The sequence below is a fragment of the Wolffia australiana genome, chromosome 6 (assembly GCF_029677425.1).
Source record: "Wolffia australiana isolate 7733 chromosome 6, ASM2967742v1".
Taxonomy (NCBI): Eukaryota; Viridiplantae; Streptophyta; class Magnoliopsida; order Alismatales; family Araceae; genus Wolffia; species Wolffia australiana.
Window position 1 is genome coordinate 8,664,607 of NC_135840.1, and position 26,795 is coordinate 8,691,401.

The following is a 26,795-nucleotide window of genomic DNA, read 5'->3' on the forward strand; positions in this document are numbered from 1 at the left end:
TATTTGGGCCTACCCCTAAAAAGGGGAGGATACAAGAGCAGATTGGCAACCGGTCATTAAGAAGGTGGAAAGACAACTAAAGGGGTGGCAAGCTAAGGTATTATTGAGAGGGGGTCGATTGGTGTTGTTGCGATAGGTGCTCTCATCCATTCCGATATTCTACCTCTCAGTATTCAAAATGCCAGCAAGAGTCGCGAAGAGATTAGAAGGCATGATTAGACGCTTTCTATGGAGAGGTTCTAGTCCGGAACAAAGTAAGGGACTTGCGATGGTGGCGTAGGACAAAGTATGTTGTCCCACCAAATTGGGAGGTCTGGGGGTCCTACACATGCAGAGTATTCATATTGCATTATTATCCAAATGGGTGGAGAGAATCATGAATCCACGTGATGATCTTGTCATCAAATTATTGCGAGACATCTATGGCAGGGGATTGAATTGGGGAAGAAAGTCAGATCTGTATCATGGGCCCTCGCCATTCTGGCATGGGTTAGACAGATCTTTCCACGAGTACAAAGATTTTTGTCTGCCAAGTTAGGCGACAGGACGACGTTTCAATATTGGAGGGATGCAAGGTCAGCACGAGGCATCTTGAGTGAGACTTTCCCTCATTTGTACGCGCTCGCCAAAAATCAAAATGCCCATGTTCGGGACTGTCGGGATAGAGCTTGGACACCGATCATACAAGGTGCCTTATCCGACCAGCGGGTGTCTGAACGCATGGACATACAACAATCCCTAATCCAATTAAGACCAAATGACGGAGAGCAAGTTGGTTGGGTATGGACAAATGGCCCCTTCTCAGTCCAGAAGGCCTATGGAAGGATCTGGGAGGGCCGAGAGGAAGATAGGTTGCTAATCCAAGCATGCAGATTCATATGGTGACAAAGAGTTCTGCTGAAAGTGAGGATCTTCGGCTGGTTGCCAGCACAAAGAAGACTAATGACAAGATTTTTTCGCAAAAGGCTATATCAGGACACATCGTCACAATGCTTGCTATGCTCTAATGGGGAAGAAGCCTGCAATCATCTCTTTTTTGAGTGCTCATTTGCTCGCACGATTCGGGCCAGCCAGGTATTATCAAGGTTGGAGGTGACATCTGAAGATATTTTCTGGGACTCAGTCCAGAATTGGAGAGGCAGAGGAAATGAAGGTGGACAAGCATTGGCAATATTGTGGTTCATCTGGTTGCATTGAAACGAGGTGTTGTTCAAGGAAAGAATGGTTTCTACAGATGGAGCCATACACGAAGTGGATGGTTTTAAAAGCAACATTGCTCCAGCGGGCAATTGGCTGAGAGGGAAGGATTCAAATTTGATTGGATAGATGGTGAAGGGACTGTAAGGTCCTGATGGGGGGTTCACTGATTCATCGGGTGTTCACCCCTTTTATATTTCAAAAAAAAAACTACTTGCTTACTTGAAAAGAACTGTTGGCCATGGTTTGGTCTTTTGGAGTGATGAAGAATTAAAGTTTAATACTTTACATTCTGAGGGGGTTGCCTGTTCACCTGGCAGAGTAAGAAGTAGAAGGTGGTGTCTAGGTCCAGTGTTGAAGCTGAATTTAGAGCATTAGCCAAGGGCATTGTGAATCCCAAGGGCCTTATTACAAGATGGCCCCTCTATATTCGACCGTGACATAAGTGACTAGGCCCATACCAGAGTCTTAGGCATTTTAGCCTATTACGGTCTCTTTAGTCATTTGACGTTTTAGAATAGATTGTTTCCTTTATCTATAAATATGAGTGAGCCTCCTTTTAAAAGGGAAGTCAAGAATAAACGTAAGATCAGCCTCTTGTCGCTGTCTCAGTCCCATCCCCTTGACCATTCAATGATTCCCAGCCCACATGATTTTAAGAGAAAATGCTAAGTATCTTTCCAATGACCCTGAGCATCTTGCGAATGATCTCACAATATATACTCATGGATATTCGGGGAGAAACTGACCACTTTAGACCTCCAGCCATCAATTCTGTGGATCATGGGATTGCCCTAAGACATAAGGTTCTTGAGATGTTGACGAAATTAAATCCTGAATTTGCTAATATTTCAATGTCGTCTTCTGGATAAATAGTGTTAAGAATTATGAAGCTGCAAGAGAACGATCATTCATTTAGGGAATAGGGCAAGAGAACAATCTTACAGGGTGATGAAATATTTTCTTTTCCAACTTTGGGGAAATGTTAGTTTTGCTTATACATGGAATATGGAATGAAATGAATGCAAGAGATATCAAGCTAGGAGATTGTGCATTTGGAGGAAGAACCATGTATAAAACCAATATCGAGTAAGGAATGTTTAAAAAAAAGTTCTTCCTGATAAACCAAACTTTTCTTTTTGGGACAATTGTTAATACTGAAATGCCCTTCAACAGAATCAAGAGGTCAGTGCTTTGCATAACATCTCCAATGTGACATATATTCCTCCTGCCAGGCTCTGATTTACCTTATCAGTCTCATTTAGGTCTCAGAGAAATTTTGTCGGAAAATGCCTTGGCACACTTTTGTTCCTTGCATCATCTCTTCTTGTTTCTGTTTCTGTGCTGGGGCCTGCCGCCAAGTGCTGTACCAGTGATAGACTCTTCTTCAAGAAATACCAAAGAAGGAAAAAACAAGAATTGGTCAACAACCGTTGACCAGTACATCTGAACTTACAAGAAGGGCGCAGTGCCGCACCCCTTTAAATAAGGGGGACCAGGTATGAGGACGAAGGAACTCAGTTTTCTTGAAGTCCAAATCGACACTCAGAGGTCGAAACGGGAGAGGCAGGGGATCGTTAGCCGCTGCCGATTGGGAGGGAGAAGCTTCGCCTACGAGTGGAGAAGCCGCCCGGGATCGAGAAGGAGCTTCTACAATTCCGTTGTTTTTCACTATTTTCAAGATACATTTCATTTTCTTGGAAAACTCTTGCAAGATATCGATATTCAATTGGTTCATATTATATTTCGATACCATGGAGTATCAACTGGTATCAGAGCCAGAAGATTCTCGGATTTCCAGATCCGGTGTCAAAGCAAGAAGATCCAGAATCAAAGAATCGTCAGCAATCCAAGTAAGAATCGCGGTTCTGGGGCCACTGCAACTCAAGAAAATCAAATCAAGAAGCCGTAGCAAGAAGAGGAAGGGAAGATACAGCCTACTATGGAATTCACCGTGGAGGATACTAGCAACAGAGGAAAATCACGAAACGACGAAAAGTTCTAGTGCCAGCGGAGATATTATCCAGCATTCTCCTCCAATTGCAAGCCATGAACTCCAAGATCGAGGCTCATCCAGCTTCCTCGGCGAGCAATGTACCCAGAGAACCTACGAGGTATGGACGGGTGCAAACTAACCAAGATTCAATTACTGAACACAAGGTTATATGCAGGAAAGGCGATTTGCCTTACTTCAATGGCTCAGACGCTCAGATCTGGTTGAATTGTGTGGAGAGGTTCTTTAAAATCAACCGTCTGATGGATGAAGAAAAATTGCAGTTGGTCTCTTTACATATGGAAGGTCCGGCGCAAGGATGGTTTATATATAACGAGGAAAGTTTTGGCTTCGATCACTGGTTAGTATTTCGTCAACCTTTTGAAAAACGTTACAACTTCTATGCCAGGTCTTTATGTACTCAACTAATGAACCTCAAGCAGGCTGGTACGGTGTCCGAATATAGGTTGGAATTTGAGGATTTAGTTTCATTATTGTCACATATACCACCTGATGTGCAAGAGACAGCCTATTTTAGAGGTTTGAAGCCGGAAGTAAGAGTAGAGCTGAATAAATATCGTCCATAGGGCATCCAAGAAATTATGGATTACTCAATAGAGGCTGAAAATTGCAATATATCCCAAGGGCCAATCAAACACCTCGTGGCGAAGGCCAGTATAATACTCACACACACAGGGTGGTTAAAGCTACCCACAGGAATGAAATTCTTCCAAGGGGAAACAAAAAGAAGACTACCAAGCTATCCATCGAGGAGTTTCTACAAAGGAAAGAGAAGGCACTTTGCTATAGCTGCAACGAGGGGTACACTCCTGGGCACCGATGTCAGAAAAAGCTTAGTCTGTACATGCTAGAAGAAGAGATCGAAGAAGAGGATCAACCCCTTACTGAAGAGGATTTTATGCAGCTAGATGATGGTCCACTTAACCATAGGGAAATCATGTCTATACAAGGTAACCAACCATTTTTTCCTAACAAATTGAGATCTTTCAGGTTATGGGGAACCATAATCAACCATAAAGTAAAGGTGCTTATTGATGGCGGGGCTACTTGCAACTTCCTTAGACCCCAGGTGATTAAGACACTTGAAATTCCCGTCAGCTCATACCATAAACTAAGCATTGCGGTGGGAGATGGATTTTTCAGACAGACAGAGGCCATTTGTTTGAATGTTCCCATATCATTCCAAGGGCTTTGTTTTGAACAAAATTTTATTCTGTTTCCCTTAGGGCGCTGTGACATGATTCTTGGAATACCGTGCTTGAAGTCGTTAGGGTGGTTTCATTGTAACTACCACCACCTTATGATGAAGATCCCGTGGAAAGGAAAAATCTGTACACGATCATATCTGGCCCAGAATTGAATTCGCTCAGGTTTTCACAATTTGATATAGATCAAGCACAACAGGAGTGGGAGAACTCAATTCGTTGCATACAGGACACTATTCAGCTCCCAACCGCTAATTTGATGGAGGTACGCACTCTGACACTTGATTCTAGTTTACATTGGATACGGCAAAAATATCCCCGAGTTTTTGCAGTTACTAGTACCTTACCTCTTAGGAGAGAATGTGATCACCAAATTCACTTGTTACCTGAGGCTAAACCTCTTCACAAGAGGCCCTACAGATACTCTTTTGTACACAAGGATATCCTAGAAGCGTTAATTCAAGAATTATTAGATCAAAGATTGATACAACCTTCCAACAGTTGTTTTTCTAGCCCTGCACTATTAGTCAAGAAAAAGGATGGTGGGTTCAGACTTTGTATCTATTACAGAGCACTTAATCAAATCACAATTCCAAACAGATATCCTATACCTTTGGTAGATGAACTACTAGAGGAACTTGATAGGTTCAAGATTGAACCTAACGGTATTTGGATTCCACAACGAAGTGTGTCCAAGATAGCGGTATGAATTCCAAGAATGTAGAATACGAAGAGAACAATATGAGTTCAGGAAAACAATGATCAAGATGACTCCCTCCTGTGGAGTTCCTTCTCGAGCTTGGGCGTTTCCTCCGATGTGGAAGAGCTCCTCCGCTGGTCTCTCCCGCTAGGGTCTTGCCCCGATGTGGAAATCGGCAGGTGCTTCAAGAAATGTCGAAAACTGTTTACCTGTCTGTTGACTCCTTTATTTATAAGAAGGCAGTCACAGAAGCCTAGGGTCATATCGCCTGGTCAACGGTGCGCTGGCCAGGCACTCTCTTCTTCTTTCTTTGATATTTCCGTGAGTAGAACTTATCAATACCCTTCCCTTGAAGACTCAGCTTGTCCTCAAGCTGGAACTCTGGAAATACCTTGCAGAACCGGTTGACTTGCTCCCAAGAGGCTTCAGTGATTGGTAAGTTGGTCCATTTGACTAAAACTTCTGCTCCATAAGGTGTGGATCGAACTTTAAGGTCGTCTTCCGAATACACCTGCCATTCATATTCATTAGTTAGACATGTAGGTAAGGGTTGAATTTCTTGCGGAAGAGACCCCAGAGCTTTTTTTAATAGGGATGCATGAAAAACTGGATGTAGAGTAGTCTGAGCCGGTAGATCCAATTTACAAGCTACAGGTCCTATTCTTTCTGTGATCTTGTAGGCAAATTCCTTCAGTCATTCTGCAAAATCCATCCCCCAGAGAAATTCAGAATTTGTGGTAAGGGCAGACCTGAATATTAAGTGTTTGGATCACTTTTGGCTTGATAAAATTGTAAGTTGCTCCTCCGTCTATAAGCAAACTCACTTTATGGTTGTAGAGTTCTCCCCAAAGTCTGAAGGAGGTAGGACTGGGTCCTTGTCAACCTTCGAACTCTGCATCGACATAAATTCTCCTCCTATAAGGGGACCATCGTCCAACTGCATGAGGTCCTCTTCTGTAATTGGTTGATCTTCTTCTTCTATGTCCTCCTGGAGCATGTATATGCCTAACTTTTTGTTGCACTGATGACCCGGAGTATATTTTTCATTACAATTGTAGCATAACCCCCTCTCTTTTCTATGTAGAAATTCTTCCGTGGATAGCCTTGTAATCTTCTTCTTGTTATCCCTTAGAAATACTTCATTTCTTACTGGATTTTGAACTTCCCGAGGCTGTTGTTGTTGAGGTCGCCCGTCCCCCTTGTTTTCCACAATTGGTCTCGGATTGTTGTTGTTGTTGTAGATGACTCTAGGAAGACTTGTAGCTCGAGTTTGTGGCCCTTGTTCTTCTAAAGTAGCCAGATTACTCTCGGCTTCCAGAGAATAGTCCATAATATCCTGAATGCCAAAGGGTCTATACTTGTTAAGCTCAACTCTGACTTCAGGTTTTAATCCATTAAGATATGCTGTCTCTTGGACATCATTCGGTCTGTGCGATAAAAAGTCAACCAGATCTTCAAATTCTGATCTATATTCAGATACTGTACCCTTCTGTCTGAGATTCATTAGCTGAGTACACAAGGATCTTACTGAGAAGGTATACCTTTTTTCAAAATAATGGCGAAATCCGGGCCAATTTTCAAATCCAAAGTTCTCTTCAGTATATATAAACCATCCTTGGGCGGACTCTTCCATATGTAATGAGACCAGCTGTAACTTCTCCTCATCTGAGAGTCTATTAATCTTGAAATACCTCTCTACACAATTTAACCACATCTGTGCATTGGTGCCATTGAAGTAAGGTAGATCTCCCTTGCAAAATATAGGCTTCTGATCTATTAATGGATCTTGTAGCATTTGGACTCTACCATTCCTTGACTGGTCCTTTGGGACACTTCTTGATGCTGAAGACGGCTGAGCTTCCAATTTTGAGTTCATCGCCTTCAATTGTTGCAAAATTCCGGCCAAGATTTCAGCTGGCACGGGAACATCTTCACATTTTGCTTTTCCCTTGTTGACCGTATCTTCCATTTTGATATAAATGAAATGCAGGATTCTGGTGGTCGATACTAACCTCCCTAGCTCTTCACCTTAAAGAGGCTTCGAGATCTCGATTTCTTGAGTATGGATGACTCAAGATTCCCTTGATTTCTTGAATGTTCTGGAATTACCGGCACTTCCACTCTGGCTTCAAATCTTGAAGTCAGAAGATCGTTGGCTCTGATACCAGATTGATAGGTTCAAGATTGAACCTAACGGTATTTGGATTCCACAACGAAGTGTGTCCAAGATAGCGGTATGAATTCCAAGAATGTAGAATACGACGAGAACAATACGAGTTCAGGAAAACAATGATCAAGATGACTCCCTCCTGTGGAGTTCCTTCTCGAGCTCGAGCGTCTCCTCCGATGTGGAAGAGCTCCTCCCTCCAGGCAGTCGACCGCTAGTCTCTTGCTAGGGTCTTGCCCCGATGTGGAAATCGGCAGGTGCTTCAAGAAATGTCGAAAACTGCTTACATGTCTGTTGACTCCTTTATTTATAAGAAGGCAGTCACAGAAGCCTAGGGTCATATCGCCTGGTCAACGGTGCGCTGGCCAGGCACGCTCTTCTTCTTTCTTTGATATTTCCGTGATTAGAACTTATCAGAACTTCATGGAACGACCGTCTTCTCCAAAATCGACTTGAAGTCCGGCTACTACCAAGTCAGAATGCACCCGAATGACATTCATAAAACAGCTTTTAAGACACATCACGGACACTTTGAGTTCCAGGTGATGCCTTTTGTTTTATCCAATGCACCGGCAACCTTTCAAGCGCTCATGAATTCAATTTTTTCCAAACATTTACAGAAGTTCATTCTGGTATTATTTGATGATATATTGGTGTACACTCAAAATATTCAGCAACATGAGCATCACTTGTCCACAGTTTTTGAATTTCTTTCACTTAATCAACTCCATGTTAATCCAGCAAAGTGCAAATTTGTCTGCAAGTATATAGATTTTTGGTACATGGCATTTCGGCTCAAGGGGTTTTCACAGATCCAGCTAAAATTGAAGCTATACAGCAGTGGAAAACACCATCTACCGTAAAGGAACTGAGAGGGTTTCTGGGTCTAACAGGATACTATAGAAGGTTTGTATCAAAATATGCAATGATCTCCCAACCATTGACATCACTTTTGAAGAAGAATTTCGTTCAAATGGACGGAGGAAGCCAACACAGCATTTCTTAAGTTGAAAGAGGCAATGAGACAAACACCCGTATTGAGGTTAACAAACTTCTCCATACCCTTCAGCATCGAGACAGACGCTTCAGACAGTGCAGTAGGAGCAGTCCTGCTACAAGATAACCATCCTATTGCTTATTTTAGCAAGGCCTTCTCATCTAGTTCCAGATTCAAATCAGCTTATGAACGAGAACTCATGGCAGTGGTCTGGGCAGTACAGAAATGGAAGCACTATCTAATGTTCAACCAATTCACTATCTATACTGATCAGCTTAGTCTTCGATTCTTATCTGAACAAAAAGAAATACCCATACAATACCATCGTTGGGTTTCCAAGCTTCTGGGATATAATTTCATAATACATTACAAGGCTGGAAAAAAGAATAAAGTAGCTGATGCCCTCTCCAGATATCCACAGAACTCCTCCGGGGAGTGCAACTCCCTAACTATGACACATTGGCTGGACAAGGTCAAACTTAGTCAAGAAATCAAAGATGATCCTAGACTGGGAAAAATTTTGCAAGATCTTGAGGCAGGCTTCAGACCGTCAGAGGAATATTCTGTGCATCAAGGCCTTCTACTATATAAGGGAAAGTTAATACTTCCAACGGGGTCGTCTTTTATTCCCAATATTCTGCATGAGTTTCACGACTCTAAAGTAGGTGGGCACGGTGGGTTCCAAAGAACTTTGAAAAGGATATCTCAGCAAGCCTGGTGGGCTGGCATGAGAAAAACAATTAAGTATTATGTAAATCATTGCAATGTGTGCCAGCGACAGAAGACGTCCACCTTGTCTCCAGCTGGTCTACTCCAACCCCTACCCATTCCGAATCAAATTTGGGAGGACATTACAATGGATTTCATAGAAGGACTACCCAAGTCAGAGGTATGATTCGATACTAGTGGTAGTGGATCGACTAAGTAAATACAGCCATTACATAGCAGTCAAACACCCCTTCACAGCTGTGATTATCGCAGATATATTTGCTAAGGAGATCGTGAGGTTGCATGGCATCCCAAATTCCATTATTTCGGACAGGAGTAGTCTATTTACAAGTCAATTTTGGAAAGAGTTACACAAGCTTCAAGTTACTAATCTCAAATTTAGTTTGTCGTACCACCCAGAAACAGATGGTCAGTCAGAAGTGACTAACAGGGGATTAGAATGTTATGTGAGGTGTTTCACTTCGGAAAATCCAAGTAAATGAAAACAGTGGCAACATTTGGCAGAATATAATTACAACACTTCCTTTCACACTTCGATTAAAATGTCACCGTTCTAGGCAGTATATGGACGAGAACCTCCTTCTTTGACTCATTATGGATCAACTTCATCTCCTTTTGACTCCATTGATCAACTCCTGACTGAAACGGATCAAGTATTAGTCAGTTTAAAGCAGCATTTGGCTAAAGCCCAATCCCACATGATAGCTCAAGCAGACAAACATAGGAGGGACGAAGAGTTTGAGGAAGGAGATTGGGTCTACCTAAAGTTAAGACCTTACAGGATGAAATCACTGGCGAAGAGAGTTGTGAAAAGCTTAGTCCAAAATTTTTTGGACCATACAAGATATCCAAAAAAATCGGACCCGTAGCATATAAATTAGAACTACCAGAACCTCATTGCACCCTGTGTTCTATGCTTCTCTTCTTAAAAAATCACTGGGATCTCCCGTCCCCATCATTCAACCTTTACCTACTTGTTTGACAGATGACTATGAATGGCATGTTTACCCTGAAGACATTCTCAAGGTACGGCGCACTCCCTATGGAGCTGAAGTCCTAGTTAAATGGACAAATTTGCCACATCAGAAGCATCATGGGAGCAAGTGCATAGATTTTGCAAGACCTTTCCTGAATTCCAGCTTGAGGACAAGCTGAATCTCCAAGGGGGAGGTATTGATAGACTCTTCTTCAAGAAATACCAAAGAAGGAAAAAACAAGAATTGGTCAACAACCGTTGACCAGTACATCTGAACTTACAAGAAGGGCGCAGTGCCGCACCCCTTTAAATAAGGGGGACCAGGTATGAGGACGAAGGAACTCAGTTTTCTTGAAGTCCAAATCGACACTCAGAGGTCGAAACGGGAGAGGCAGGGGATCGTTAGCCGCTGCCGATTGGGAGGGAGAAGCTTCGCCTATGAGTGGAGAAGCCGCCCGGGATCGAGAAGGAGCTTCTACAATTCCGTTGTTTTTCACTATTTTCAAGATACATTTCATTTTCTTGGAAAACTCTTGCAAGATATCGATATTCAATTGGTTCATATTATATTTCGATACCACGGGAGTATCAGCCAGACAGTGCAAAGCCTTAATATGTGAGGCTTTTTCTCTTTTCCAACTTTTCACTCTTTCCTGGGCTTGTCCTGCCTCTAATGCCTTCCTAGGCTCAAAGCTGCTTCTCTCCAAAAACAACCCTTTTAGGAGTTGATACTGACGTTGGGGCCTTCAAACTCCTGAGTTTTTACTGTCGATGTTGATGTGTTAATGCTGTCTGAATCTCAAGCCTAAAAACTCTTTGGACTTTTACACCATGTAAAGCCTAAAACTCAACATACCTCCCCACAAAATTTTCACCGCCATCATTGCCATATCTAATATCCAAATATTAGAGGTTTCTCTTAATTTTGGTATTATTGATATCATGAATTAATAATTTTATAAATCGTATAAGATATTCAGCCTTTTATTCCAAGTAAATACAATATTATTTCATGTCCTCGATACTCTATTTTTTCAGGTAATGAACAAAGGAGAAACTTCTATCCGTCAAAACCCATATGGAGAAGTTTATATATGCAAAGAACCTCCTCCTTTCATCAGCAGATGTATGTCTATTATGACAATATCACAGGTAGGTTAATTGCCTTCTCATTTAGGCTAGCTTATTGCAAGATATATTTACGTATAGGAAATCCCATATAGCCTCATTTTGATTGAAAATCGATAACAATATTTTTGTCAAACTCTTTCCTGCAATGCAACATTTTTCATAAGCTATCTGGATGGTAAAAAATACAGGCAGAATTTCTCATTTCTGATCTCCCTCACTGATGAAACCTTTTGAAAAAATTAGTTATTCATTGAAAAAGCATATCATGAATATAATTTCAATGTATTATGTGAAAACACAATAGGCCCCAACACCTATTAATCTGTCCCCACTCTTTTGTGTGGCCCTATAAAGCACCTACTTGTGTAACCTTAACCAACTCCCTGTTGATTTTTCTCATCCTATTTTTTCCTATACTGCTTGACTTTGTAAATGGTTAGTTGAGACCAAAGGCCATTAACTAATGTTTCTATTTTATTTATGGAATTTTATTTTGAAGAAAATTGGGAAGACCACCCAAAAACAGTGGCCAACCTGCTAGTATTAAAGATTAGAATGATGTATAATCAATATACAACAAGACCAAGTTGGTCTACCTTTCACCTCCCTCCAACCCAAAAAGATATTAGCGCCTCCACATTGTGAGTGACATTCTCCACTGAAGCCGTCTTCCCCTTAAATACCACCGCGGTATGGTGCAGCCATATCACCTAGAGCACTGCAAGTAGCCTCCTCGATTCCTGTCTGCTCTTGTAATTAACGTCACTGACTGAGGCCCCAAATGCCTCATCAGAGGATACATTCAACCCTGACATCTGCTGCGATGCCCACACTCCCTGGGCAAAATGACATGTGAAGAAGAGATAGTAGCAGTCGTCATTGGCCCTGGCACACATAGGACATTTCGGTGGAGGCCGTCGGTGCCCACCTTTTGCGAAAGACCCCTGTGACCAATCTTCACCGCCTCAACAGCCAACTGAAGAGTCTCACCTTGACGGGAACTTTTTGTTTCACCAACATGGAGCATGTACTGTTGGTTGTTGACTCCCCCATTGCTTCCGCTCTGATCCTCATATAGGCATTTATTATCGTAAAAGATGGCCCCACCACAACCAACCATCTCGTGACTCATTCGACGGGCTGAGATGTAGGAGGATCTGTTGCATCGCCATCAGCTCCTCGAATCGTGGCTCCGATAAGGGCCCAGCCATGGTACGGACCCACGCCTCGTCCCAACAGCCACAGACTATGGCTTGTGGGTTCATTGCTAGAGGAAGAAGTCTTGGGAACTTCGAATCGTGGCTCCGATAAGGGCCCAGCCATGGTACGGACCCACGCCTCGTCCCAACAGCCACAGACTATGGCTTGTGGGTTCATTGCTAGAGGAAGAAGTCTTGGGAACTTCAGCTTCATGATTCCTTTATTCGACCAGTTATTGGTCCATAATCGAAAACCTGCCCCATCCCCCATTTTGGGTCAAAGAACTCGCAAATATGAGGTATGGTTTGACATAGACCGTGCCAAAAAAAAGACTCCCGCCAAGCTCTAGTCCAACGCCGCTCCGAATCAATCTCTGAGTCATATCTATCCCTCAGGATATTTAAGATCAGACTCTCCTTTGATGTCGCAATCCTTTCCACCCATTTGGTCAGCGTGCTAAGTTCATGGATTCCAGGTGGAGAATCCCCAACCGTCATTGCTTCACAGGTCTGCGTACTACATTCCACGAGGCCAGAGGCACCCCACTGCATTCCTCATCTCCGTTGCCTCCCTAAAAGAATCTTCTCATCCATCCCTCCAAGCAGTTTACCACACCTGCTAGTATTTTAAATACCGATGAATAGAATATTGGGATTGCTGACAGCACCAATTGCAATAGCACCAGGTGACTCCCTTTTGATAACACTTTGATCTGCCAGCCCTCCAACCTCCTCTCCACCTCGATCATTGTCTGCCATTTTGCGGCTAAAATACGTCTCCTTGTTAATGGAAGACCCGGATAGCTCATTGGGATTGATCCTCGCGGTGTACCTAAATCTCGGGCACACTGTGCCTCCTCCTCCAAAGAAAGTTCGAAGCCCACAAATGGTGACTTGGCTCAGTTGAGTCATAGCCCTGAGAAGTCAGAGAATATATCTAGTGAAATAGATAGGGTACGCGCTTCTATCTCTGATTCATCCATGAAGAATGCCGTGAAGTTTGCATACTGAAGGGAATGGCCTCCAGGTAGCTCGCTGTCTGGAAGCCCCTTAAAAGCCCTTGCTCGTAGGCTTTAAGGATGCAGGTGGCCATGGTGTCCACTGTTGGGACAAACAGTAATGGTGCTAGCGGGCAGCCTGCTTTGACCTCCCTTTGTGGGTGGATCCATCATCCTTTCACCTGCCACTGACCAGGGCCGAGAATGAGTGGGACATTACGCATCGCCTCACCCAGGCCACCCATTCCTCGAGAAATCCTCATTTTCGTATAACAGATCAGAGAAATCTACAATCGAGCAAATCGTAAGCTTCCACGAAGTCGACCTTCCACATGAAGCCCTTTGTCTTGTTTCTCTTCCATGCTAATAAAATCTCTCGCGCTACCACCGCCCCATCCACCAGTTGCCTGTGGGGAATGAATACCGCTTGAAAGGGTCGGATTAGGTCCGCAATTATCTCCCTCAACCGGTTAGCCAGCACCTTAGAGATGATGAGGTAGCCAGAAACCTGTTATTTACCGAGATTAATTTTCCCTTTCTGGCCATTTGTTGAAGATAGCACTGAGCATAGGATTATGGAGGTCACACCCATACGGTTCAACATTGATTTTAGCACATTCAGTTAGTCATGTAAACTTTATGATTATTTTCTAGAGGAAAATAGTCTAAGTTTCTTGGCGGATTTAAATTTTGTTTTTGTCTTTTTTGCCACTATAGTCATTTTCTGCATGTAGTCTTAAGAATCCAAAGTTCAATGACATATATCTGATAATCCTCTCTATATTTTGATGATTAAAGATACCCTTTTTTACAGCTGGCTCAATATGTGTTTGATCCTCATTTGGGCACTTTAATATGCCAAACAAAGAAAGCAACGGATTTCTTGCCTTTGGTGAGTTTCATCGGTATTTTCTCTTAAGCTTGACCCTGAGTATTTTTCTACTTCTTAAGTGCTTTTTTTATTCAAATTATGTCTCTTTATTTTTTCCATTTTTCCTATTTTTCCCCTATGTGGCTCTTGGCTCTTGTATAAATACTACGGGCTTCCCAACCCAGAGTAACACTCTCTTTTCTAATTTTCCCTTCTCCTTCCTCTGGTGGTGTCATCAGGTGTTGGTCTTCTTCCCATGTCATTCTTCCTCTGCATTGTATCAGAACAGTTCTGTTCATCTATATCTCCACTGCCAGAAATGCTTCTGTCCCAGCTGACAAATCTGCCTTGCATCGGCCTCCTCCCCTGGACACAACCCTAGCAGATTATTATGATTGTGCTGTCATTTTCTTGGTCATTTGACACCCTACCACTCAGTCATCTTCATGTGCATCGCCACCACTAATGCTTTGTAACCATAGCATGATCCCTTTGCATGTGCCACTAATGCTCAGTCAACACATCCTCTCCAAGCTGCCATTTGTGCATGGTTGTATTTTCAGCTGCATACTTTCTTTCACACAATGCACAGAAAAAACCTTAGTGGCGTCGTCAGAAATCTAACATTGTCGTAATCCGTAGTCAAAATGACAACCCTAGCAGCATTGCGATAATTCTACCAACACTTGGACCCTCAGCATAACGATGGCTGCCTATGTCATCTGCCCTTGTGCATCACACATCACCTGACATGATGTCCCCCACCAGGTGCTTTGCTTGCACCCATCTGTCTACACTCCATGCCAACAGAAAACAGCTCCCTTCTGTCCACTCAATGAGGCGTTGTGCTTGCATGCGCACCACTAGGCTCTGCACGCTTCATCCAAAACAGTATGCCTGCCTCCCATTACTGTTATGACCTTTCTCTCTATGAGTACTTCAAATGCTTCCTCTACCTCTCCCTAGTTTATCACTTCCAGAGCGCATCCTGTTGAATGGGCTTCTTCTCGTATTTCTAAAATTTCCTTGTAATGACCCATGGTAATGGACCCATTTCACATTCTCTCTCCTGCTTCCTTTATATACAATGTAATTCACCCTAATGAGGTTTAAGGAATTCAATTATTGATTTCTCCACATCCCATATGAATCCTAACCTCCAAGTTTTCATGTCCTAGGAGCCTCATCTCAATACCCATAAAGTTACTACTGCTTCTGGTGCTTATCATATGGTCTCCACTATTGGTAGCCTGGCTAAGAGACGGGCGACCTCGACCTCTGTCTACTTTACCAAACGTCTTCCCTCTCCCCTTTGAACCATATATCCCCTCCTGCCCGTCTTTCTCATCACTTTCTTTTGGGGTACCCTTACATACACGCTTCTTACCTCATATCTTTGCAATTGTTAGAACATAACATTGGATGAGATGTGGTGAGCCTATAAATAAGAGGGACATACCCTCAAGAAAGTGGCTCTTCTTTTTCATATCATGAGACTGGCAGGAGAGAGGGAGGAGTGGAAATACTCTGCTCCGTCAATGGAGGAGGCTGATTTAACAAAACCACCAGGTAGACATAACCGATCCAGTCTTCTCAGAGCAATCCTCACTGTCTCGATCTCTCACTCTCTGTCCATGTTCATGTTCACTCCCATCCAATATCTTTGCAATTGTTAGCATGTAACATTGGATGGGATTTGGCTATTCTCTCAGCCTAATGAAATTTAACAAAAAATCCCGATAACCTAATTTCTTCTTCAGCCAATAATTGATACATATTTAAGAGCAGTTTAAGCTTTGCTCAATCAATGGGATTGATATTCTTTAGGAGCATTATCTTCCATTCCTCAAACAATAAACTTTGCAGGTCATGCAAAGTACATTAAGAAACCAGTAGAAAAGATAATCTGAATTGTGGTCAAAGCCCAACTACCTGTTGCTCAAAATATAAATCATTTTATTATTTTATTCCACTAGATCTTGCTCTGTAATCCACCTGGAGTAACCAATCCAGATTTATCCAAAGGCCCACTTTAAAGTTATGACCTTCTCTTCTCCTCAGATCATAGGGCTCGGAACATTCATTAATCAGTTCCACCGCAAACATATGATCACATACCTCCAGGTACTTTTCATCAACCCAAGTCACAAATTTATCAAAGTTCCTAAATATCTTGATCCTTCTTCCTACCATCTATAATGCAGCAAATGGGGCAATATGTGAGGACATTAGCAGCAAATGATGGAGCTCCAGGCATTGATCTTGCATCTGAGGTAAGTGGCACAGAACCATGGAAGCTTATATTTATCTTTTTGCAAAGTAGATTTTTGACTTGTTATCTTCACTGTCTGTAGGTGACAAAATCAACGTTTTGGTTGATGAGCTTCTGCAAGATCATGCGGATACCCAAAGACTTGCTGGATTCTTTCTTAATGCCTTCACTGATTTCAGTGCTTCAGACTTGATCTGCGCCGTTGTTCTAAGTGCGGTATTCGTGAACTAATCCTATCTGAGGTAGTGAATTATTAGGAATGAATACAACAGGTTGATTAAATATGGCTTTTCGGTGTACCATATAGATAAATATATGTTGGAGCTGTGCAAGGATATAAAGACATATATTGATGGATGAATGGATGTCAATGGAGATATCAATGGAAGGTAAGCAAAATTGGAGGGTAGATATCAATGGAGAGATGGATGGATGAGCCAGACTGAACGAGACTGAAGGCCAGATAAAGATGTGAATGGACGGATGATTATTACGAGATGGATGGGACAATAGCTATTGGATGGTTGGATTGTTGTATAGAGATATAGATGGTTTTATGGAGATGAATGGTTGGATGAACCATCAAGTCAGATTTCCTGCAAATAGCTATTGAACTAGCCAGATCTGATTGAAAGATTTTCAAGCTTGCATGGGCCAGATCTGATTGAAAGATTTTCAAGATTGCATGGGCCAGATCTGATTGAAAGATTTACAAGCTTGCATGGGCCATATCTGATTGAAAGATTTACAAGCTTGCATGGGCCAGATCTGATTGAAAGATTTTCAAGCTCGCATGGGCCAGATCTGATTGAAAGATTTTCAAGATTGCATGGGCCATATCTGATTGAAAGATTTTCAAGCTTGCATGGGTGGATGGATGGATCAAGATAGATGATGGGCGGATTGATCAAGATAGATGACGGATGATTCAAGATAGATGGATGGATGGATGGATAGACAGACGGATGAAGATGGATGGATGGATGGATGGATGGACAGAGGACACGAGCTTACAAACACCATCATATTCTACCGCTAAACCTATCACATACGGACACGACCTGTCCCACAAGATCTTATTCTGAATCTTTGGCACAAAGATAGAGATAGAGATAGAGAGAGAGAGAGTTAAGCAGGGCTGGGAACCTTGAGGGAGTTGCCCTTCTCCTGGAGGGTGCCGAGGAGACTGTCGAAGCTCTTTATAAAAGAAGCCACTCCTTCCACCTCTAGCTGAGAGCCCACCTCGTCCCAGTTTACGCCAAACTTCTCGAGGGCTCTGTATATCCCCTCCGCCGCCGACACATCCGCATCAATCGTGCGAGACACCACGCCGTGGTCTACAAATGCCTCCAGGGCTTGATCCGGCATCGTCGACACCTTCACAAAGAAGAAAAAAAATCCCTTTATATGACTAAAATCCATTCAATAGAACACGTCTCGGGGATTTCAGGGATCTGACCCTTATCCCTAGACTTTATTAAACCGAGATCCCCGAATAAATAACCATTAGACATGGTCGTTCTGTTCTTTTTGTGCGAATTGGTGCGAATTGTTCGTTCTGTTCGGTTTTCCAAACAGAACAAAAACAAATTCGAACAAAACATCGCACAGACCCGTGTGCGGTTCTTTTGTTCGCTTTGTGCGAATTTTGTTCTAGTTTTGTGCGAATGTGCGAATGTGTGAATTTTGTTCGTTTTTGAAAAAAAAAATAACAGAACAAAGAACAAGGCCCTGTGCAGTTCTTTTGTTCATTTAAAACGAACATAACAGAACAACCATGTCTAATAGCCATATGATCTAAAATTAATAATTTCATTTCCATATTTCCATAAATAGAAACTACTGCCGAGGGTGTGTGCGCTGTTAGAGTTACCGTGTCGGGGCCGATGAGTGGGTCAACGTAGAGAGTGTCAGAGTAGGCAGGGTTTTTGACGCTGGTCGAAGCCCACAAGAGGCGCTGCTTCTTGGCGCCCTTCTTCACCAAGGCCTCCCACCGAGGCCCGGAGAACTTCTTCTGGTAGAGCTGGAATGCAAGCGCCGCTTGGGAAACCGCCGCCTGGAAAAAATATAAATATAATTTAAAATATTTATAGACCCATCCATCTATTATTGAACGAGTTTTTGGGAATTCATCGCCTGGAGGAAAAATAGAAAATATATATTTTGAAACTGACCTTTCCACACAGATTAAGGGCTTCCGGGGTGCCGATCTTCTCGAGCATCTTGTCGATAAGAGTATCGACCCGACTTACGAAGAAGGATGCCACGCTGGTGACCTTAGAGAGGTCGCTTAGTCCACTGGCCTCAAGACCGTCAATGTAAGCATCAATCACAGCTTCATATCTTGCTAGGGAGAAGATGAGCTGCCATAAAATACCCAACATTCAGCCGAAGTTTTTTTAAAAGTGATAAAGAGCAATCCCATGAAGGACAAAAAGGGCAATAAATTTAGTCGGGAATTCCCTCCAATAAATTTGGAGCAGTGAGTGTCATAACATAAAAGATTTCTTAAGCATTTATTCGATGATTTATTTTATGGAAATTAAAGTCTAACACATTTGATTTCAGCAAATAAGACTACTGAATTGCTGTAAGAATTGCAGGTTTTTTGACAGTTGGCCAGGGAAAGTTGGATTCTAAGCTTCCATTAAACAAGAAAAATATAGATTCAACTGTTTCAGAGAAAAAGGGTTAGTAAATGCAGATGGGGGGAAAGCTTTGCGGAAAGTGGAGGTACTCACCGTCACGTTGACGCTGATGCCGAGAGAAATAACTTGCTTGATGGAGGGAATGCATTCTGCAGTGGCAGGGATCTTTATGTAAACGTTAGGACGGTTCACGATGCTGTGGAGCCACTTGGCAGCCTCAACAGTTTCCTGGGTCTCACGAGCAAGCCTCGGAGAGACTTCAACAGACACGTAGCCGTCACCGGCATTCGTCTCATCGTAGATCGGCTCGAAAAGCTTGCAAGCATCTTGAATGTCCTGGATCACCAGCTCCCAGTATGTGCTTTCCACATCTTTTCCTGCCAAAATGAGTTGTCTGAAAATAGAATGAACGTTGTCAATACACAGATTGAGAACATGAAATCCTATCCCCAGGGAATTTTAAGATTAACAATTTGAATAAAAAGTTGATTGCGAAAACCCCAATAATTTAAAAATGAGATTTGTTGTGTTGTTAGAGAGAAAACATTAGGAGAAAACCACATTACCTAAATTGTTCGTCGTAGGCATTGGAGGAGGATATTGCTTTCTGGAAAATCTGTAGGGAGATTAATTTAAATTGAATCAGATCGTACAGTGGCTTGAGTAAGTACATGGAAAGAAAGAACACAGTCATGTTTGAATAGAAAGTTGGAAGGGTCTTACCGATGGATTGCTGGTGACTCCTCTGACACCACTTCCTATCAAAGGCAGTAAATCCGTGACTGGGCGGCAGAGATTGTCATACCAAGGGGATTGGCCTTCCTTTTCATAGAGATCATGGAGAGAAGTTTTCTTCAGCTGTGAACCATTATCATCGGCTTTTAAAGATTTTACCCTGCAAAAAAAGATAAATGTTCACGTTGGAGATCAATAGTAGCAATCTTTGATCAAAAAATGTAAGTAAACGAAATCAACGCGCCGCTCTCCATCCAACTGCAGTCCGTTGACACAAAAGAAACCAGAGAAAAATCACAGAACTCAAAAACCAGAGAAAAATCACAAGAAATGGAGGATGATGTAATTTAACTAGTTAAAACTTTGAGTTTGGAAGCATAAATATATTTCCCTACACGAGAATATTAACGGCGATTGAACAGCTGCCACGAAGGCGCAGATATTTCAATAATTATCTCAAGATACAGCGGTGTAAGCCGTCACACGCGTCGGACACACACACATAAACAGATTATCATCCAGGAGAAAAAGACGGTTGAAAGTGGGAAAGATGACGGAAAATCGAAACGAGATAAGATTTTTTGCAACAAGACGACAAAAAAGCGGTCAACCGTCCGAAATATATCTTCAACGGATAAGATTTTCGACGAGCAACAAGTAACGGATAAGACAGGTCGGGACGTTTTATAGTTGAAAATATCTGCGTTATCCATTTCAGAGATGGATCTCGTCTTCGCTCACAGAGTTCTCATCCGTCCCGAAATCGTCCCGGACGAGAAGATTTGAAACTTGTTTCTGAATAATTCGTCCATGCGTAATCTGTACGTTACGCTGAGCTGAAAAGTAATATACTTCGATGAAATTTGGACGACAAACCGTCCAGTCCGCGTCTTCGTTCAAGTAAATACAGATTGAGATCGCAGAAACATGAGCTTGTGATATAGCTACACCTAATTCCGGACCAGTTAATAGAGATTGACTACGCTACTTAGGATGAGCTTTGATACAAAGTGAACTTCAGAAAACCGATTTTCAGACATAGAATCGAACTTCAGCAAAAAGAGCTAACATCCCGAAGCTTCAGCATCGTACAAACCGGAAAAACGGCGAATGGAAAGATCAAGAAAAAAGAAAAGAAAGAGAGGAAAACTTACGATAAGGTTCTCCTCCCGGCGTGGTCTCGGGAGACGAAAACGCTCAGGACAGGGCAGCAGCCTCTGATTGAAGAATCACCGCGGAATCGGAACGAGAGCTTCTTCTCAGCCGATCGAGAAGAAGAAGAAGGCGACTTGGAGGTGGCGGCGAAGATAGAGCCTCCGATCTTCGAGATCGTCGCCATTGCAGACCGCGATGAAGATCGGCCGGAGAGATCGAGGAAGCGTAGCACCAGATCTCTCTCTAGGGCTGTCTGTTCTTCCCGAAACTCTTCATCGGAGAGATATTTATACGTAAACTTAGAGAGAGAAAGAGCTAAAGAGAGAGAGAAAGTTGTTGAGTCACGTGCCGGTCGCAGACGTGTTGAAACTGAAGTGGTAAAACGGTCATTTCCTTACCCCGCCAAATTAATGATTTTTTCTTTTCTTCTAGGATAATTAACAACGCGGACGGGACGGAAGGGCCGACTGTACGGGCGGACGGGACGGACGGGACTGACTGGGCGGACTGCACGGGCAGACTGGACGGACTGGACAGGACGGACGGGGTGGGACGAACCGACAGACGGGACGGGACGGAAAAGTTTTCGGTCAGTCATCCAACCTCGTTATATGGATTGGGACAGACGATGGTTGACGGTTTTGGACGAGATTGGTCGGAAAACCGTTTCGGTCAGTCATCTGAACCTCGCTGTAAGTATAGTGCACGATCGTCTGGGACGGGGACGTGGGACGGGGCGGGCAGATGGTCGTTCTGTCCCACTTCCCAATTTTAGATGTTCGTCTGAACTGTCCCGTTCTGAACAATTTTGTCCACGTCCCGTCCCGTCTGACACGTTCTCGTCTCGTCTAACACGAGGGACGGGAAAAAAACTCGCCCTTCGGTGTTCAGCTCCCCCTCAGCTTCTCCTCTCGGACCGGACGAAGGCCTCTGGATGGGACGATTTTTTCGTCTCGTGACAAAAAATTGTCCCGTCTGGAGACCAGCCGACAATTCTACGTCCCGTCATTCGTATGGTACAATTTTTTCAGACAGTACAATTTTTTCATCCAGACGGTACAATTTTCCAGACGGTACAATTTTTTCATCCATGGACGAAACAACCATCCCCTTCCACGGACGGATGACGGTCGATGAAACGGAACGGGGTTTTGATCTGTTTCACGTTTGGAATAGAGACGGATGATGGGTTAGGTTCCGTCCCGTTATGTTTGTCCTCCGCCATCTAATCATAGGTGCTTAATTGGTTCATGATGTAATTAACAAGGGGAATACCCGCTGTCCCCTTCCACAGACGGATGACGGTTGGCGAAACGGAACGGGGTTTTAATCTGTTTGCCGTTCGGAATAGAGACGGATGACGGGATAGGTTCCATCCCGTTACGTTTGTCCTCCGTCATCTAGTCATAGGTGCTTAATTGGTTAATGACGTAATAACTAGGGGAATACCCGTTGTGCCCTTTTGTGGCCGGTACACGCGGTGACTGGTTTCTTATAGTTACGTAGGGTTGTTGTACACGGAAGATATTTGTTGATATTTTAAAAAATATCTTAGATGAGAAACGGCTGTTCAAAGACCGAGAAGGTTATGACGTTACAGACCGAGGAGGAGACAGTCGTTTTGATTATTCAAAAATAAAGGGGCAAAATGTGTTATAAAAAATATATAATAAAAAATAATATATTTTGGTTAAGAGAAGCAGATCAAAACAAGGAGATTACTCTTGGAAGTGAGGTTGTTAATGTCAGTGTGTGATTCAAATTGGCTAAGATCAACTTGAAATATGACAGAGAAGTCTTAGAAATGTGCTTTATAATCTGAGTATTACTTATGAGCCTATGTTGGAACTTTGCAAAGGTAAGATAAGAAACATCATCTCGATTTTACGATACCGCCTGATATGTTAAACTATGCTAAAAGAGTTTTGAGTGGCCTCCAAGATATGCTTAAATAACCCAGTTCTGGATACATGCATCATACAAGAAACATTTATAATATGGATTTTGGTTAAAAGTAATCAGAGATCTTCAGGTATTTCATGGTTAGTAATGTCTTTCTTTTCCGAATATTTTCTAGGTTTGTGTCTTGTATCTTCTCCATAATATATAGAACATTAAGTATCATAAATAAAATTTTGGACTGAAATATCTTCTTTAATTTCACTCAAGCTGTTGAAACTGTTTCAAATGTTTCAGTCCGAGGAGATTCCTAAATAAAAAACATATAGACATACGCTTATGGTAAAGAAAACGAACGTTATTCATAAGAACCCTTACTGAGAACCTATAAATAGATAATATAAGAAAAAGTCATAGTGTTCAACTCTTAGATAGACATGTTACTATGATTGAATAGATTTTGGGAGTAAAGGATATTTAAAATTAACTTTAAGAAAATAAACAAGACAGTTGAGTGTTGTTTTGGATTGAATAGTTGACTAAAATTGGAGTGTATATAAAAAAAAATTATGTATCATTTTCCTCCAGGTGAAATTTGAAGGGAAGAATGAAATAAACTTGAAAGTTAAAAAACTCTACTTAGATTGAATTGACACATAAAATGAATGATGTTTAATATAATTAAAAAATCATGATTTATATTTTATTATATCATCCTAAAGTAAAAAAATTATTTCAATATATCTGAATGGTACAATCCCTCCCTCCAAATTAACTATGGGAAAACCAAAGAAAGTAAGAATGAAATGGTTATCAGAGGTATGTCTCTTGTATGTCACGAGTGCCAAAGGATATACAAGCTCCCTAGGCAGTGCTCAAAATTGTATTCAAGCAAAGGACGAAATGTCTATCACAAGGTAAAAAAATATTATCATGATCTATCATGTTGCGGATCTTTTTGAGGAAGGTACTGACGAAGGTGAAAATGCTTGTAATTTTGTTGTCGTTGTTATTTTCGCTTCAATCAAATAAAAAATTTTATTTGTAATCTTACTCAGATATGTATAGTGTCGAGTAACGTTGTCTCCATGGGGATTGGCTCTTAGAGTCGAACTCAATTAATGAGTACGAGTGTCAACAAGCACCACTAAGTGTTTGTTGTAATCTCTATGAGAGAATAAGGAAGAATTTAATAAAAATTTATAAAGGAAGTCCTCCCTAAATATTTTATTTAGAACTCAAATTTCATTCGTAGGTAGTAAATTTATATTAGTGATTTTAGGAATTTTTCAGAGAATTTTCGGAGGTCATTTCATAGCATAAAATGCAGGTTCAAATATTGAAGTTTAAGTGTTTGATGAAATGCTTAATAAGAGATATCTGATTTTCGTGTAGTTATAGAAGGAATGAAATCGATATTTTTTATCAGAGAATGTATATATATCAGGAAGTATATCTTCCTAGATTTTATTATATATTTTAATATTTTTAATTGGTGTCAAAGTATTAAAAATGGTGGTTTAAAAATCGTTTAAAATTTTTGCACAAAAGATGTTTGTGGAAATGCCTTAACGGGGTTTTTATAGTCTGGGCTTATGCTCGAAATTGAATCATTTTGATTTTGATTTCGAGTATATGGATTGAGGATTACTCCTCGACCCTTGGTTAATATTCTATGAATTATGTTAACTAAAAATTTGAGCTACTTACCGGATTCTGTACCAAATCGGAGTCACCGACAGCTCCAGACCCTTCACCAGCCGCGTCATCCTTCAGATAAGCTTTATGCTCCATCTTCGTTTCTTCTTCCTCACTGATCTCCCTTCAGGTCACAACCCTATCACAGACGTTGACCGAGAGACTCCAGAGAAACAAACGATGAAGATGGAGGACCTTCTCCTTTGGTGATTTGATTTCAAAATGTTGATTCGGAATTCCGACGGCCAAAGATGGTTTTCTGGCAACTTACAGCCATTTTATAGGTCAGGAATGGTCCGAAGACCTTCCTGACCGTTATGAGACAACTCCGACGACAAATCGGCGGAAATCCGCCTTCTCGTCGCCGGCGACGGAGATGACGGCGGGAAAAGAGATTTTGGTCGAGTCATTCTCGACCGTTACATCTCATTGTTGGGGAGTTCAACAGATATGATTAAATCATAGCCGTGGACCCATTTCATTTCTGTGGACCCCTACTCCGTCAGCTCCTGCTGAGTCAGCATCGGCTGTCCACGTAGAACTTCAGCGCTGAGTTGTCACCCTGAAATAAAAGAAAATAATTAAATGACGATCTTGACCGTTCGATCTTCCGAAGGAAGATCGACGGTCAAGATTATAACATCTTATTTAATAAAAGCCCGAACCGACACGGGCTTTGAGCCGGGTTGGCTCGAAGCCCGGTCTGGTTTTATTCTATTTTTCTTAAGATCGCGGCCTGACGGGCCGCGTCCATACTCTGGCCCATTCTTGGCCCAGCCTGATCGCGTTTGAGATATGACGTTTTCAAATCCCATATTGCCCGTTTTAAAAAGGTGAATCAGTATATAAATTCCGAATTCCATAATTATGGATTGAATAAAAACCTCTCACCAAGGGCATTGACTCAGATTACCTCGGGGACTGCTTTGAGGTGCCGGCCTTAGCTGCGCTTGCACTGCTTGTGCCACCTGCGGCTGCGGCCTTGGCTATCGCTGTGGGTGCGCTTGCGGTGCCCCTACCTTGGCTGCTACTATTTTTATTTGTTATATTTATATTTTTATTATTAATTTTCTTTTATTATTTTTTGTTTATTTTCTTTCTACTTAATCAACGAAGTTTATGCTATTTTTTTGAGTTAAAAAAAATATGAAATTTTACATAATGAATGAATAATTGGATAAAAATATAACTTACATAAAAATGCATGTTTGTTTCATTATATGACTTCATAAACCCGTAAGAAATTTCGGTTTACAAGCATGATTGATGACTCGTCAGGTACTGAAATTAGTGAGCAAACAAGAAAATTCAGTCATCTTCTAGCTTTTTTAGCTTGACTATGTTGACATGGGAATCTCTGGCTACAGATTATCCTCTTAGTTTTTACTTAATTATTTGTGCGCTTTTCGGTTTTTGATATCCTTGAAACTCATGTAAATTATTCTTCACACGTATTGAAAAAGGACAAAGCACTTATAAAACAGATTATTATTGAATCCTAAGTGGAGAATTTTGATGGATATCTTGGAGGTAAAATTCAGTTATAATTATATTCATCATTAACTACAAAGGTTTCATTGATAAAAGACACACCATATTGATGCATTTTTACACCATTTCCAATTGGTTATTGCTTTGAAGTAGAGTTATTGCTCCAAATCACAATATAGATCATGTGTTTGGTAGATATTAAGATTAAATTAAAGGGAAATTAAGTAAAATTTATTTTTGTAATGTCTTATAAACTGAGAGAGTTTACCTGCCTCCTCAAATATATGCTAAATGCCCTTGGCAAAACTTCCTGCTACTACAAGATTTTTAGTTAGTTTTTTATTCTAAGTACCCTCAGTCATGCATGATGATTTTTTATCATCTCCTGTATATATTATTAAGTAAACATTTTATGATAAAATTTTAATTTTAAGCTGGGTAAAATAAGAGATATCTCTTTGACTCTCATAATTTATATAAATATATATTCCCATGAGAGCTCATTCTCAATCCCAAAAAAATTTAACGCACTATTTTTAAAATATGAATATTTATCCATCAGAAAATTTCTGATTTAAAATTCAAAATAATGGCCTCATTTTAGTTTTTTTGGGGTCGTCATGTATTACAATCATTCATTCAATCTACCAGTTTTATGAACGGCATAACTTTATATCCAATAAATATACTCATAAAGCTTTTAAAATCAAGAA

General features: G+C 41.5%; 2 protein-coding genes across 9 annotated transcripts in view; one reads left to right on the top strand and one right to left on the bottom strand.

Moving 5' to 3' along the window:
• LOC144704220 (uncharacterized) overlaps window positions 1–17,656 on the top strand; it is a 156,862-nt gene extending 139,206 nt beyond the window's left edge. For 5 of the 8 annotated variants that reach the window (XM_078576549.1, XM_078576550.1, XM_078576552.1 and 2 more), the window contains 5 exons: window positions 11,024–11,137; window positions 14,128–14,205; window positions 16,246–16,308; window positions 16,389–16,457; window positions 16,539–17,656. In XM_078576549.1, coding sequence (XP_078432675.1) covers window positions 11,024–11,137; window positions 14,128–14,205; window positions 16,246–16,308; window positions 16,389–16,457; window positions 16,539–16,649 — 435 coding nt within the window. In that variant the 3' untranslated portion in view covers window positions 16,650–17,656. Of the gene's footprint in view, window positions 1–11,023; window positions 11,138–14,127; window positions 14,219–16,245; window positions 16,309–16,388; window positions 16,458–16,538 lie in introns of all 8 variants that reach the window. The other 3 variants (XM_078576553.1, XM_078576551.1, XR_013581767.1) reach the window with 2 other exon arrangements.
• Window positions 17,464–21,263, bottom strand: TRA2 (Aldolase-type TIM barrel family protein). The gene is made up of 7 exons (XM_078576555.1): window positions 20,994–21,263; window positions 19,828–19,999; window positions 19,671–19,720; window positions 19,198–19,498; window positions 18,631–18,819; window positions 18,330–18,512; window positions 17,464–17,833 (listed from the first exon to the last, which is right to left on the bottom strand). The coding sequence occupies exons 1-7, from the start codon at window positions 21,176–21,178 to the stop codon at window positions 17,585–17,587; spliced, it is 1,329 nt and encodes a 442-aa protein (XP_078432681.1). The 5' UTR covers window positions 21,179–21,263; the 3' UTR covers window positions 17,464–17,584.
• Window positions 21,264–26,795: the final 5,532 nt, after the last annotated feature.

Coding starts and splice junctions, on each gene's coding strand:
- TRA2 (XM_078576555.1), bottom strand. CDS start 21,178: ATGGCGACGATCTCGAAGATCGGAGGCTCTATCTTCGCCGCCACCTCC. Junction 19,721..19,827: donor GAGTCACCAGCAATCCATCG/GTAAGACCCTTC, acceptor ATCTCCCTACAG/ATTTTCCAGAAAGCAATATC. Junction 17,834..18,329: donor CACTCATCGGCCCCGACACG/GTAACTCTAACA, acceptor TTCTTTGTGAAG/GTGTCGACGATGCCGGATCA.